The sequence below is a fragment of the Pogona vitticeps genome, chromosome 3 (genome assembly GCF_051106095.1).
Source record: "Pogona vitticeps strain Pit_001003342236 chromosome 3, PviZW2.1, whole genome shotgun sequence".
Taxonomy (NCBI): Eukaryota; Metazoa; Chordata; class Lepidosauria; order Squamata; family Agamidae; genus Pogona; species Pogona vitticeps.
Genome location: NC_135785.1, coordinates 109,585,305 through 109,600,078, shown reverse-complemented (window position 1 = coordinate 109,600,078; position 14,774 = coordinate 109,585,305). Strand labels below are relative to the sequence as shown.

The following is a 14,774-nucleotide window of genomic DNA, read 5'->3' as shown; positions in this document are numbered from 1 at the left end:
TGGGGGAAGGGACAGAGGGAAATTAATGGGCAAGAACGGAAGAAAAATCTACTTCTTACTCCCCTGGAAAGTTCAACGATCTGGGAAGGAGGTCCTTCTTGCTACTCCCCAATTCTGTTCATAAATTTGGAAGCTGCCTAGAGTGGCCTTTTAGGCCAGATGGGCGGGGTATAAATCTAATAAATAAATACATTTCTTCCTTGCTTCTTTCATCTATCTAATCTGCCCATTTCCTATTTTATTTAGTAATTAAATTATTCCATTTATATGCTGCCTCGCTTTCCATTGGCCACTCATGATCTTGATACCCCAAACAAGTAGAATTGTGAACCCTTTTATCTTATTTTGAATTTAATTTATGGTGGTAACTCTTATTGATGAACGTTGTGAATTGAATTGGCTCAAGGGGAATTGATTACATTTTGTAACAGGATCTCACTGGGAACTGAAAAATTAAATAGAGGTGACTCATTGATTTGGCCTTGACTGCTTTTTGATTTGGGCTGTCATATTTTTGAAACCCCATAATGGTGTGAACATTGCCAGCTTCATTATACGTGTGTGTGTATGCATACACTCTTTTCTATGCAATTTTCCACATAGGTCACAGATTAATTGTAACTGAAAAGGAATTAGTGAATTGAGTCTATATTCAGGGTGTTGTGGGGATGGGGTACAAATTAATTAAGTTATTTCACTTGATATGATTTGATTGGTGAACAACTTGTTGACTTTGTTTTTGGTAAAATTTAAATAACGTCTGGTAATTATTTCTAAGTCTCACATATAAACTGTGTGCACAATGCTACCCTCTGGGCATGGGCCCTGACTCTTTCTAAAGTGCCTACAGTACCTTTAGCTGAGTGGACAACTCAGTGAGTTGGATATCTGGCTGCAGAGCCAGAGGTTGGGTGTCTCCTAGGAGAAGGGCCAGCCTATGTAGGAAGCTACACAGTCCCAGCGTGACACACACGCACACACAAACCCCAAAGAAGAGAATGGTAAATCTGTGCCTAGAAAAACAATGAAAGGATGACCATGAATCAGAACTGACTCGATGGCACACAATTGTAACTGACAGTGCCCTTGCTACCAATTGTTTAGTATAGCTGGGTTCTCATTGGCAACTAGAGTAGGCCCGTTGAACCAATAGGGATTTGGTGAGTCAGCTTATCCATAAATTCCATTGATTCAGCAGGCCTGCTCTAGTTGTGACTTACTATTGGATTTCAGCCATTGTCTTTCTAGTAGCCTCTCTGGTATTGCTATGTGGCAGCAAGAAAGAGATATGAGTTAGAAAGGAGAAACCTGGTAGTACATGTCTATTTACTTTGATTCAGTGCGTATATTTAACTTTCTTATTTCTAACCCTTAATTCTTGGAGATTCCACAAAACACCGTTCATCCTGTCTTCTGAGTCATTTCCAGCAGTTTAGATGGCCACCTTTGGATAAGCTGCTTTGAGGTCATCGATATGAAAACTCATGTGGGATTGTAATGTATTGATATTATTATTACCCTCATAACTTTGCAGCTGTGTAGGAACTATAAGTAGATATTTTTCCATTCTACCTTGCATCATGCATTTATTTGTCAGAAACTTGAAACAGAGCCACACTGCACAAAGCAAGTTAACAGAGCAGGAAAAATCTACCCACTGTTAACAAAAACACAGGAGTGTCATTACTTACAAAGTTACTTATAAAAAGCAGCTGCCTATGCTAAGGCCAAATATTTGCCTTCCATAACAGGTCAGACTTAGAACTCCAGTTCAAGTGCTATCACCATGAAGACAGACAGATGAACACCAACTGGCCAGCGTCAGTCCAAGTCAGTGTCAACGCAACTCCACTTACCATCGAACGAGGTGACAACAAGACATCGCATAAACCCTTGCACCTAAAGCACGTCTGCCAGCCAGGAAGAAATACGATCCAAATTACTGTCACAGCATGCTGTTGTGTGAGTACACTGGACCTGCTGCTGCTGCTGCCACCTCTATGACTAAGTTCTGATGAAAGAAAGAAGTATTTTAGTTCTAGTCTAGAAGTATTTTAGTTCAGCAGTTCTAGTCTCCAGTTCACTGGTGTTTTACTTTTGTTATTTGTCTTTTTTCATGGATTTTATTTTATTGAGAATACCAGATCAGAAAGAAGCTAAATCACCCTCAAGTTTAGTTTCTAGCCTCAGGTATATTTGGAGCCCAATCCAACTCATAGAACATGTGTACTGCACATGTGCAGTCCCATATGCAGTGTCCCAAGAATAACTTCTATTGAACCAAGGAGGACTTACTTCTGCATGCATGTGCATAAAACTGGCATGTTGATATACCCAGAAGTAGTTCAGAACAATGCAGCAATTTGGTAATTCAAAGCTTGGTTGAGACTGTCAAGCAAGCTGCCACCGCTGGTGAATACTGAGCTACTTGGAAAGGATGAAAATGGTTATTTATTAAATTCCAACTATTAGGACTCCTAGTTTGTCATCTCATTGGTCTGTCTACTCTAGAACTGTCAGCTCTAACTGGCAGGAACACTTCTCCCGGAAGATACTTGATATCTCCTGTTCATCTCTGACCCAAATACTAACAAGGCCTGAACACATTTGACTTCTGAACGTGGACAAGCTCAGGAATGTTAAGGGCAGTATGCTGTTTTTACCACCACGTATAACAACAGCTAAATTTTCTGTTTGGGGAACAGGGGAAATATCTCATGTCATTTCTGATTACCAAGTGAACTAATACCATCACTCATCCAATGAAAAGTTTAAAGAGAATCAGGATCAGTTTTGTTGTTGTTGTTGTTGTTGTTGTTGTTTAGTTGTGAAGTCGTGTCCAACTCTTTGTGACCCCATGGAACAGAGCACACCAGGCCCTCCTGTCTTCCACTGCCTCCCGGAGTTTGGTCAAAGGATCAGTTCTATCATGCATTTTTGATGGACATTATTTTCCAACATTATTTCTTTTAATGTGTGAAGAAAATGAATTACTCAGCCAGTCAGGCTAAATTGCAGTCTTGAATTCTAAGTTTATAAAATTAGTAAGTTGATATGATATGGTACCTAGGTTTGCCTAGTTGATGGGCAACCCCGGTCAAAGCAGGTACATAACTTTTGGCTTTAGCCCTTTGTGTCATATCCAGGATAAAATATTCAGGACAAAATTTTCAGGACCGGGTCAGTTAATGAGCTTCTGGGACAGTTTCAAACTATTGCTGTGTACAGTAATAATAATAATAAATGTTTATTATGGTCATTGACTAGCAAAAGTAAGATACATTATTTAAATTAGCTGTGTACAGTAAATCACACTAGAGTAGGCCCACTGAATCAACAGGGATTTGGTGAGTCAACTCCTTTGTAAATTCCATTGATTCAACAGGGCCTCCTCTAACTGAGACTCCTCTAACAGAGACTTACTTTAGCATAGTAAGTCACAGTTAGAGTAGGCCCATTTAAATAAATGGAACTTACAGAGCTAGTTGATTTGCCATCTTCTGTCACCTTTTACTTTTCACATCCATTTCTTACATCTATCCTGCTTTTGTACTTTTATCTTTAATGTTTCTCAGTAATCATTCCAAGCCATTGCTGCTTTCTGCCAGTAATGTGGTATCACTGGGGTATCTTAAATTGTTAATGATTAGACATGGGATATTTGTATTCATATCCCTGGAGATACGAATATGATCATCAGCACCACAGGTGCCTGGGAAACCCGGACCCTCTTCCCCCCCCTCTGCCCCCCCCCAGACTGGCAGGTCCAGTAACTGCTCACCACGCACAACCAGCATCATCCTCACCGTGCCAATCCAGGAAGCAGCCTGGTTGGCAATTCCCCACCTCCCCACACAGCTGACGGTTCAACAGTTGAGTGGAGAGACTCTTCATCCCGCCTCATCAGAGTGGTCGGCTGCGCAGCGAGGCAGGGAAGCACCCGCCAGGCTGCTTCCTGGATTGGCGCAATGAGAACAACACTGGCTGTGTGCATCACGCTGCGAACGGTAAGTGGATCTGCCGGTTTGAGGGGGAGGGTCGGTTTTTCCCAGGCACCTGTGGTGCTGGTGTTCGTATTCGTATCTCCAGGGATACAAATAGAAATATCCTATGTCTATTGGTGATTCTTCCACCAATTCTCTGTGGAAGAGGCATTTGGAAAACTGGCACCACTATTGTGAAAGGGCCTTCACTCTTCCCTCACCAACTCTCACAGGAAAGGCAAGAAAGGAGCAAAGTACACTCAGCGAGGGACTCGGAAAGTCTCGTCCTCAGTTCAGTTTGGCAGGTCAAATTGGCCTGTTGACTTGATTGTACAGATGTAGGAATTTTAATTTTGTTTTTCTTTTGTTCTTCCCCCAGTCACATTTGTTCGTCTTGCAGTTAGTACACCGGCCATCAGTGCGTTCTGTTCTTCAGGGCTTGCTAAAGAAACGTCTCCTTCCAGCTGAGCACTGTATCACCAAAAGTGAGTAAAGCAGTATTTTTAACTTTTGTGTGGAGGCTCATACAACGAGTTAAATTCAGGATTTGCATCTAGTATAGTCCTGGGAATTCTGTATCACATATATAATGTGCACTGTGATATTAAGATGATAGTTCTAATACTCTTATGCAAACTTCCTTAAACAGTCAAGAGGAATTTTAGCAGCGTGGCAGCCTCCTCTGGCAATGCAACCCTCAATGGGGAGGACGGCGTGGAGCAGACAGCTATCAAAGTGTCTCTGAAGTGTCCAATCACATTCCGGCGGATCCAGCTTCCAGCAAGAGGCCATGATTGCAAACATGTTCAGGTGAATGCCTTCTTGTGTCCTAATAATGCAGATCTGTACAGCTTACCACTTCGTATAGCACAATGTATATATATATATATTGGATCTCAGTAACTCCCTTGGGTCCCCCTACCAGGAAGAAAGGTCATAAATCAGGCAAATACTGGGTACTGCTATGTACTCGGCAATCTCCCCTATACCCAACCTGCTCTGGCAGTTGCAGGTAGGTAGCAAACACTGTATTGTTACTGAGTTCTAATGGACTATCATTTATGAATGGCTTGTGGGCTGTATATTTCTTGGTCATGAGCTTGGGGCAGATCTCCAGTTAGTGTAGAAAGAGTATGAGTGTTCCATTCCAGTGAGCTTTTCATACAGCTTATTACTGGTTCCCAATGAATCAAGAAATCAGATGGGGAAAGGTGCAATAAAATGCTTCATGTAAAATGCAACGCCTTCAAGCGGAAGCAAATGGGTGGCAACACTGGCGCGGCTGCATGGCACCAATGCAGCTCTGTGTGGTTATACAGCTTAGAAGCCACATCAATTGTTTCTGAAATTTAGTGGTGTGCTTTTGGGACTGTTCTGTGGGGCAACAAAAATTAGCCTCAAGGGGCCACATGTGGGCTGTGGGTTGCCCATCCATGCTCAGGGTGACGTACATTAGTATGATTTTAAATCCCAGATAAAAGGATACAACAAAAAGCAACACTAGCGGAAGTCAGATAGTCACAAAGAAAAACAACAAACCCACTCAGGTGAAGTGAAAAACCAATAAGTAACGATAGTCAAGAAATAATAATATGATGCTCACATGACATTGAGATAGATGGCCTGGATAAATTTTAAAACATCATAAGCTGGTATTCTAGGCAAGCCTTTCTTTTTCATAAACTGACCGCTGTTAAAGAGGCCCTCTTCTGTGTAGTCTTGGTATGTCTCTCCTCTCTTTTCTTAGCTACTATATTCTATCCTCTCCTCCTGGTTTGACAAATTCCTTCCAGTCTTCTCGACCCGCAACCCTTTTATCTTACCTGCAATGTTTCCCATGGTTTCCCATGCTTTAAACTTGCTCGTACTATTTACACAGGAAACATATATTGAGGATAATCTGTTTCTTATAGGTATTCAGTAAAAATGTTCATCTCCCTACTACGACTTCTGTACATTAGGGAAAGATACCTTCCATCAACAACCTCTTTATTCAGTTTCATTATACTTGAGCCATAGGGTTGTTTAGCTAACATGGCTGTTTTTCTGCTCTACAGTGTTTTGATCTGGAATCCTACTTGCAGTTGAACTGTGAACGAGGGACGTGGAGGTGTCCTGTATGCAAGTGAGTAGGAATATTCAATATGAGGCAATGACATTTTAAAACTAATCTTTTTAAAGCAAAACAAACTAATTTTGGTTTTTTTTTTGAGATGGAGAGTAATAATAAACGATCAAATAAGATAAATAAAAATATGAGGGGACTTTTTAAAAGTTCACCTTATCATGTATACAAGATAAGATACAATGTTTAAAGATATGTTGTTTATGAAAGCATTTTCCTAACAAGTCAGCAAAAATACTGATGATGCAAATGCCTTGGTCAAACCAGGCCTTTGCAAAAATTCTACCTTTGACCTAACTAGAGTGAAAAGTATACAGGTGGCATAGTTTGCTTTAAAAAGAAAAAAAAATTCTTCAGGGTTTGTCCAAGGGAATGGAAATATGAGTTTTTCAGTAGATGGTCTATCATGAAGGACATTGGCTAATCTTACTGTGAGGATTGTTTTACATGAGCTTTCACAAACGGTGTGTCTTCCAAATGTGTTAGACTACCAGTTCCCACCCCATCCCATGAACTAACCACTTGCCTTGCTGATGGAAGTTGTAATCCAACATATCTGGAGGGTCTCAGGCTATGGAAGGGCATCGTTTTGTTGCACAAAATCCTTTGAGATGGGCAGGAATTCCATAGGGGGCATGCTGGCATGGAAAGTTATACTTAATATTGAAAGATCTGACAACCTCTGTTTTAATTTAAAGATTGTTTATCTCCTCACAGAGGAGGCGGGGTGTGGAGGAAATCAGTATATAGACTGAATCTATATCTAAAATAAGCTGTGGTTTCATAGTTCTCCAGGCAGAAGTATAATTTACTGATCTCCTGCTCAACCTCTAAATTTGTATTTTTCAAATGCTGCATTGAGAATACATATGAATATATATATATATATGCTGCTTGTTGCACAGGTATTAGAGGGTGAAATTCAGTAACAGTCAGTGACCATGAGCTTTGTGCAAGGGTTGGGAGTTTTTTCATTGAATGTGGCTAAAAATTAAGGTATGCTAAGAGTATCTAAATATATATACTCTGAATCATATATATATGATTGAAGTTTGAGGGAATATATAAGGGAAGTTTCCAGACCCACCCACTCATCAGTTTGCTTGTGCTAGAATACCTTTAAAACCTGCTTGGGGAAATCAGGAAACTGTCCATTACAAGGGTGTTTTTTTGGGGGGGGGCAACATGTAGAGCAGTAACGGGTGGGGTGTCCCTATTTGGCTGACCTTGACTACAAATGTACATACACTGCTGGATTTTGGCTGTCAATTTTGGCTGCTAAGGGCTGGACTTTGGGAAATTAAGTCTAAAAATCTTGGCCAGCCATAGTTGTCTCTCCTTTCATTAGAAATGACATTTGAACCATGAAAAAGATTCATATGGGAGCATATTTCTGCAGATACTTTTGATTGTTGGTGGGCACAAAACACTATAATGTGACAAGACAATGTTTTATGCAAAGAGAACAAGATAAAGCAATTTACCCCAAACTTCCTTGGATTCCATGTTAGCAGTTGCAACAAAATTCTGGACTGAAATCCATCTGCATCTCATTCATATCTTCTAGCTTCCTCTAGTTTTTCTACCTTGAGCTGCCAAAGGTCTCTTGCCCTTTTTTATATCTTTACTTCCTCCCTTGTTCCCCGCTATCCTTAAAATTTGTTTCTCACATATTTATATTTTGCTGCTGTCTCTTCCTTCAGACCCCAATGAAACACCCAGCCTTGCCCTGAAGCCTTTAGGTTAAGCCAATGTTTCCCAAAAGTAGTTCCCTATTTTGTGTCCTTTCTGAACATCCTCTGTCTAGTTCCAGTCATCTGTTCAAGTGCGAAGATGCAGAGATCCTTGACTCACATACCTATATGTTGCTGCATATGAGGATCTGTAAAATAGGGTAGTAGCCTTGACAGAGAGATGTGGAGGAATAGGACGATCTATCCCCAAACTTTCATAAAACCTTGTATGGGAAGACAAGCCCAATATCAATCAGTGAGAGCCTATTTATTACCAAGTGGTTTCAGTCTACCAAGCATTCAGTGTAAGAGAAAGATACAATCTGTCCTAGGGTCCTTTGTCCTCCTTGCAAATTTGCACTCGTATCTCATATTTTCATACCTTTAAAGAGGGGCCTATCCCCTCTTGTGTGGGAGTTAAAGCATTAATCTCAATATTCTCCCTTCCACATTGAAATGGAGGTTAATTAGATCCAATTGCACTTGCTCCATTTCCACCATCCAATCTGAAGTGAGATTGCAGGTTCCTGATTGCAGGTCTTCCGCATGTGCTGTTCTATATAGTATCATATATGTTGTGGGTGTCGTTAAATAAAGGAATGCACTGTCTTCTCTTCTAGTAAAACAGCTCTGCTGGAGGGCTTGGAAGTAGACCAGTATATGTGGGGCATTCTCAACGCCATACAAAAGTAAGTGCAGCTTCACTATTGAAAAATAAACCCCATGCCTTTGTTTCAAATGTTATTAATGAATTTTCTACTCAAGGTCTTTGCTGGGCAGATTGTTCATACGGAGCTGCTTTCTATAATTGACCTCAATGCTGTTTTCAGCTGAAATCCTGTCACTTAGCATAGTAAGCTGCACTGGAGTAGGCCCACTGAATCAGTAGGGATTCAGCAAGTCAGCTCCTCCATAGGTTCTGTTGATTCAGATGGGCCTAATTCTATGTAATGGATGCCACTTATTCAAAACATGTCAGAAGGGGGTTATACTTGAGCTACATCTGATGGCCCAGTAAAAGGGATCTTTCTTGGTTGTTGCTGAAAAGCTCATTCCATTGTGAGGTCATGATGGCAGTTATTCCAAGTGGCCAATGAGAGAATATGTATACAAATGAAAACAATCCAGTCAGTTTAGCAACACTGTGCAAAGAAGCTGCTTCTTTTTGGTAGTGGGTGAATAGATAAAGGTGTCAGTCCATCATATTGTTATGTGAATAATTCAAGAAGGGTTTTTCATTTTTAATAATCTTAGAACTGCAGAGCTGGAAGGGACCCTATGGATCATTGAGTTCTACCCCTGTCCCAAGAGGCACTGTGGGGGTTTGAAATCCCAATCTCTGGCTCTACAGCCAGATAACTAAACCACTGACCTATCCAGCAGTTTTCTTCTTCTTCTTTTTTTAAAAAAAGAATCTGTATGTACACTGAGTTTAAGATCAGTAAAGTCTAATGAAAAAATACTGCAGCAAAAACATTATGAAACATCTTGTATTTTATAGTTCTGAGTTTGAAGAAGTCACAATCGACCCAACGTGCAGCTGGAGACCTGTCCCAATCAAGTCAGACATTCACATCAAAGACGATCCAGATGGCATGCCTTCCAAGAGGTTTAAAACAATGAGTCCTAGCCAGATGATCATGCCTAACGTGATGGAAATGATTGCAGCTCTAGGTCCAGGTCCATCACCTTATCCATCAATCCCACCTCCACCTGGTGGCACAAGCTCCACTGAATACAGTAACCAAGGTGGGTTCTAGTGTTTCATGTCTGTGTGCTTATACACATGTATGCCTTAAACAAACAATGAGACCACTAACCATCGGTTGCATAGTACAAACAGAATCACAAGTATTTCTTCTTCTCCCAGGCAGCTGATCTACAAGAATTAGAGTAACCTTACTAACTAGCTTCTAAGATCCCTGCCTTTTAAAATTCACAAGGCTCACCTGAAGTTATGCCTTCTATAAACATCCCTTGTGTATTAGTTGCATAAATTTCTCTGTGGGTGTGTACACCAATGGCTGTATAAATCAAAGGGTTAACAACAACAAGAACCCAATGGTGAAAAATACTGGTATCATGTGTGAAAAGTGTGCATCTTATGTATTTCATAACATGTACATGTGTTGGGAAAATCTGGTTGGTTTATGCAGCATGCACATTTCACAAAATGTTTTAAGTGTATCCATCACATGATGAAATGAAAATGGCAAACATACTGCTGTCTATGCTTAAGTCATGCCAAACTAGGAATTTAGTTTTGTGATAAAGTGGTCCTGAGCTTAAAATACACACCTGTATTTTAACCTCAGGAAACTTTGGTACATTGAGAGGAAACTCTAAGGTATTTAGACATATATTTGTTTAATGAAATAGATGAGCAATTAGCACAAAGAGATGAATATATGTGGTTAGTTTCACAAATTAGTACGTACATGCTTCATATCAGTGTCAGGACAGGTCATTTACACAGAGAGGGCACACTGGTGAACATGATAAAAAAAAAAGTTGTGGCTTAAAGGTGTTTGGGGTATTTCTTTAAGTAACACCTTAAAAAAGCAGCCAGAAAGCCTTGTTGGGCTCTTGGGAGTTTATCATCTTCCTTCCAGTATTCTCACCACATGAGAGTGAAGAGCCTTGTTGAAAAACAGCCCTGACAATGGCTTTGTGTTTGAGTGGGACTTTCCCTTGTTTGGTGACATTTTGAGAATGATAGTGAGCACAAGGGGGTATCCTGCAGACCATTCTGACTGCTGCCATTGTTGTCATTATTTAGGCTGTCCTTTGCTATGTAAAACTTGGCATCCTTTTTTTCTGTTGGGTTTTTTTTTTTTTTGGCGTTTTGAATCATGGATACAAATACACAACACCCCACATTCATAAACAGCTTTTTGAAGAATTGAATGGTATTCTTATGTGCCATCAAGGGATTTCCGAAATACGTGAAGGTCTCCAAAATATCTTGTAGTTAAAAGCCTTCTCAGTTCTTGGAAATTATCATCTATTCTTCCTAGCATTGTCTTTTTCTGTGAATCTTGTGTTCTTATGTCTACAACTTTCATTTATCCATGTTCGCTCTTACTGAAAATTGAAGCTTCATTTGATTTAGCACCCACTTATTTTTCTCCTGGAGGTCCACCATATCCATAAAGCTTCCATTGAGAGTCATATTTCAAGTGACATTTTTTCCCCTCTCATTTCATATCTGTACATAATGAGGGTACTCGTGTATGGATGATCTGGCTTTGGTTTCCAATGAAAATTCCTTGCACTTAAAAATTCTATCTAGTTCCTTCATGGATGCTATTCAAAGTCTCAGTCTTCTTTATAATCTCTGTTTGAACTGAAGTATAAAACACCTTCAGCAATTCCTATTTTTTTATTGTCAGAATCAAAATTATATAATACTTCTATAGTCATGATTTTTGTTCAACTGTAATCCTAGTTTTGCACTTTCTTTTTTAATCTTTGATGTCTGCTTCAAGATATTCGTATTTTTACAGTAATATACTGTTATTTTCATATTTGAAGTACTAATGTTTCTTTTACCAATGTTTACTCTTCATCAGAATCTAATCCAGAGTACCACATGATGTTCTGCATACAGAGTAACCATATAAGGAAATAATGTACACCCTTGTCTGGTGTACACTTTTATTAATAGGAAATCATTCTGTTTCAACATATTCTGTCCTAACATTACCCTCTTGTCAAGAGTATGTATAATGCATCAGGACAACCAAATATTGTGATACATCCACCTCTTTTAGAATGACCTGTAGTGTTTCATGATCAATGCAGTCAAACACTTTCCTTTAATTTATAAGCACAAAATGATCTTATTTGGTATACACCAATAGGCAACACACACCGTATTTTTCTCTCCATAAGACGCAGTTTTTCTCCCCCAAAAAGTGAAGGGAAAAGTGTGTGTGTCTTATGGAGCGAATACTCCCCCCCCCGGCCCCATCGCTGCCTTCCCAGCCCTCTGGAGACCTCAGAAGGCCCCACCCCACCTTCACCGACACCCTTGGAGGGTTCCCCGGCTTACAAAGCACCAGGCACCCAGCCACTTCTCCTTCCTCCTCCTGCCACACGCCGGGTCCACGGAGCTCCTCCGACCTGCATGCCCCATCCAGGTTGTTCAGCGGCACTTACTCATGAGTAGATCCATGCCTTTGTCAGCACTTACTCATGAGTAAACCCGCACCTTTGGCCTTGCCAACACCCTCCTACCTTAATCACCGCTGCTTGAGGTCTTTGGGCCTTGGAGCCACGCATGTAGAAATGGAGACTGCCTGCCCTTTGCAAAGATGGTGGCTGTGGCTTCATTTAGGGTTGGGAAGCTGTAGCTGCCATCTTTGCAAAGGGCAACCTGGATTCCCTTAAGGCAGGCAGAGGAAAGTCCTCTTGAAGTAGTTAAGCAAGAAAATGATGATGCTCACAGTGGACAGTGAGATTCGCTTATACTGGACTTCTAGCACTGGAGCACATGGCTTGATAACCATGGGCTTAGCCAACTTGCTTGCCTGTCTTTTTGTCTGCTGATCTTTTTTTGTTTGTTTGTTTAAAATTAAGATATCCTTGAGAGAAGTATTCACCTACTAGTGTCACCTGGTTCATTCACTTACTAAACTTCATATTTTGGCATAGTGCAATACAATTTATCAAAAACAACTCTACCATCACAAGCATTAGATATTTAGCTATAGCTCCCCACTTCTGAGTTTGTATGGGGGGGCAGTCAGGGAGGATATCTAAGCTCTTCAAGACATGCAACCTGATTCTAACTATATTTCTCAGGAGTAAATCCCACCGTGTGCAGTGGGGTGCACCTCTTAGGAAATGTGTGCAGAGGATGGCAGCCTTAGCTGTTTCGCAGATTAGCAAAGTGAGCTCTGCTGCATTTGCATGACAGATCAAAGCCTCAGCTTCCCCCAAGAAATACTCTTATACAGCTAATGATTCCTGCTCTCCTGAGATTAAACTTCTCCACCAAACAACCTTGTGCCAGAAAGCAAATGATGCAGATGCTTCAGAGTCCCATCAAATTGTCAGTTTGGCTTGAATGCTGCAGGGCGGCTGCTCTTCCGTTGACAAAACCATATCCCCTCTAGGCAAAAGCTGCTCCATTATTTCAAAGCTCAACATGATCCTGTTCGGTGACTTACATGAAATAACTTACCGGTTTTAGTTCTGTCCCTAATTCACATCATTTTAAAACCACAAGGCTGGCATGATCATTAAGAGATTTAACTGAGCTGCTCAGGAAACAATGAAAAATAAAATCTGTTTAAAAAAAAAAACCCAGAAGGAATAGCAGCCTCTTATTTATGGCCAGTTAGCCAAGGCAGGGGTTTTAAACATTCAGTCAAGTCATTGCTAATAACAGAAAATCAATATACCCTGTACACTGGGAACAGACCTGAAGTCCTAGGAATAGGAATGTTATTGCTATGTGCCATCAGATCAGCTTACAGGGTTTTTGAGGCAAATGAGCTATTTAAGGAATAGTTTTACCAGGTCCACACCTTCAGCGAGTTCCCATGGCAGAGCCAGGGAATCAAAGCCAGGTCTCCTGAGTCCTCGTCCATTACTCTACCTAATACACTACACTGGCAGATACCATGGATAGGAATACAGGAATTAAATATAAAATGTAGTATGTATTTGGATTAACCACTACCAATGGGAGCAGTTCAGGTGGGGCATGCCAATGGTACCCAGCAGTACAGATGAGATGGGGGGAAAATGCCTTGGCCCTACCAAATGATTGCATCGCTGATAAAAGTAAAGGCATGTGACAGGAAGTAAGAAAATGAGAATGCGAGAATAGAGGAAATTGAAGAAATACCGGCTGACAGTCTCACAGCACCTCAGTCTTCGGCTTAGAGGACTGATGCCTGCATTCACTTCTCACCTCTTTTCCTTGCCTGATGCTTCTCATGTGCCGCTTCCCATGTCAGTGACAGAAATCCTGTCCCATTATGCCCTCACACTGCTGGCGCTCCCTTCAGTAAACAAGAGAGGCCATGTCCCAGGGCTGCTTCAGTGAGAAAGTGACTGGGCCCACTGCTCACACCTGACCATTCGTGAGGGCAAGAGGAAGAGAGACATTGCCATGTGCTCCTGCCATCCCAGAGACAGAGCCTGGGCATTGTGCCCTCATGCTGATGTGGCTTGCCTGAAGGCAACAGAAAGGCCACTGTGATGTGATGCTGATGCTGCTTTCCTGAAAGAGAGAGACAGGTTGTGGTGCCCACACGTTGATGTGCCGTGCCTGAAGAAGAGAGTCAGATCATTGTGACTTCATGCTGATGAAGTCACAATGATCTGCCTGAAGGAGACAGACTAGTCATTGTGCTCTCATGCTTGAAGGGTAAAGGTACACCACAGTGACCTCATGTTGATGGAGCTTGCTAGAAGAGTGACTGAAATACATATGTGGCATGCCTTCTGTTTATCCACCGACAACTCCTCTGCCTCCTTCCACCTCATATTAAACAGAAAGTTCCTTAACCTTTTTCATTACTCTCCCATCCTCTCAAATACTAATTTGACTACTACTCAGGTGTAGTGGGTGCAACGTCACTGTCCAATAATACATATTAGGCAATAGCTCCTGTCTGTCAGTGAGAGCTCTTCTCTGTGCTATGTGTGCCTGCTGCCTTCTAGTTATTTCTCTGCTATATGGGAGCCACAGAAGACTTAGCAACTGTCATTTTGGGATGGAAAAAAAATCAGAAAGTAAACTTAAGGATGCTTCTAATTCCTGCAGGCCACCAAAACTGAAACTGAATTTTAAATGATCACCAAGATAAAATATTTTTGTTAAACTAAATTCTTCTGAACTCCTCTGTCGTATCATTAGTTAAAAAGACAGCTGCTGTGTGTTACATTAGAAGCAATTATCTCACCCTCTATGTTAGT

General features: G+C 41.0%; 1 protein-coding gene across 25 annotated transcripts in view; it reads left to right on the top strand.

Annotated features, from left to right (window-relative positions):
* Positions 1-14,774, top strand: part of ZMIZ1 (zinc finger MIZ-type containing 1) — a 458,362-nt gene that overhangs the window by 429,783 nt on the left and 13,805 nt on the right. For all 25 annotated transcript variants that reach the window (XM_078391048.1, XM_078391052.1, XM_078391059.1 and 22 more), the window contains 6 exons: positions 1,752-1,962; positions 4,363-4,468; positions 4,633-4,793; positions 6,041-6,108; positions 8,462-8,530; positions 9,343-9,590. In XM_078391048.1, coding sequence (XP_078247174.1) covers positions 1,752-1,962; positions 4,363-4,468; positions 4,633-4,793; positions 6,041-6,108; positions 8,462-8,530; positions 9,343-9,590 — 863 coding nt within the window. The remainder of the gene's footprint in view (positions 1-1,751; positions 1,963-4,362; positions 4,469-4,632; positions 4,794-6,040; positions 6,109-8,461; positions 8,531-9,342; positions 9,591-14,774) is intronic.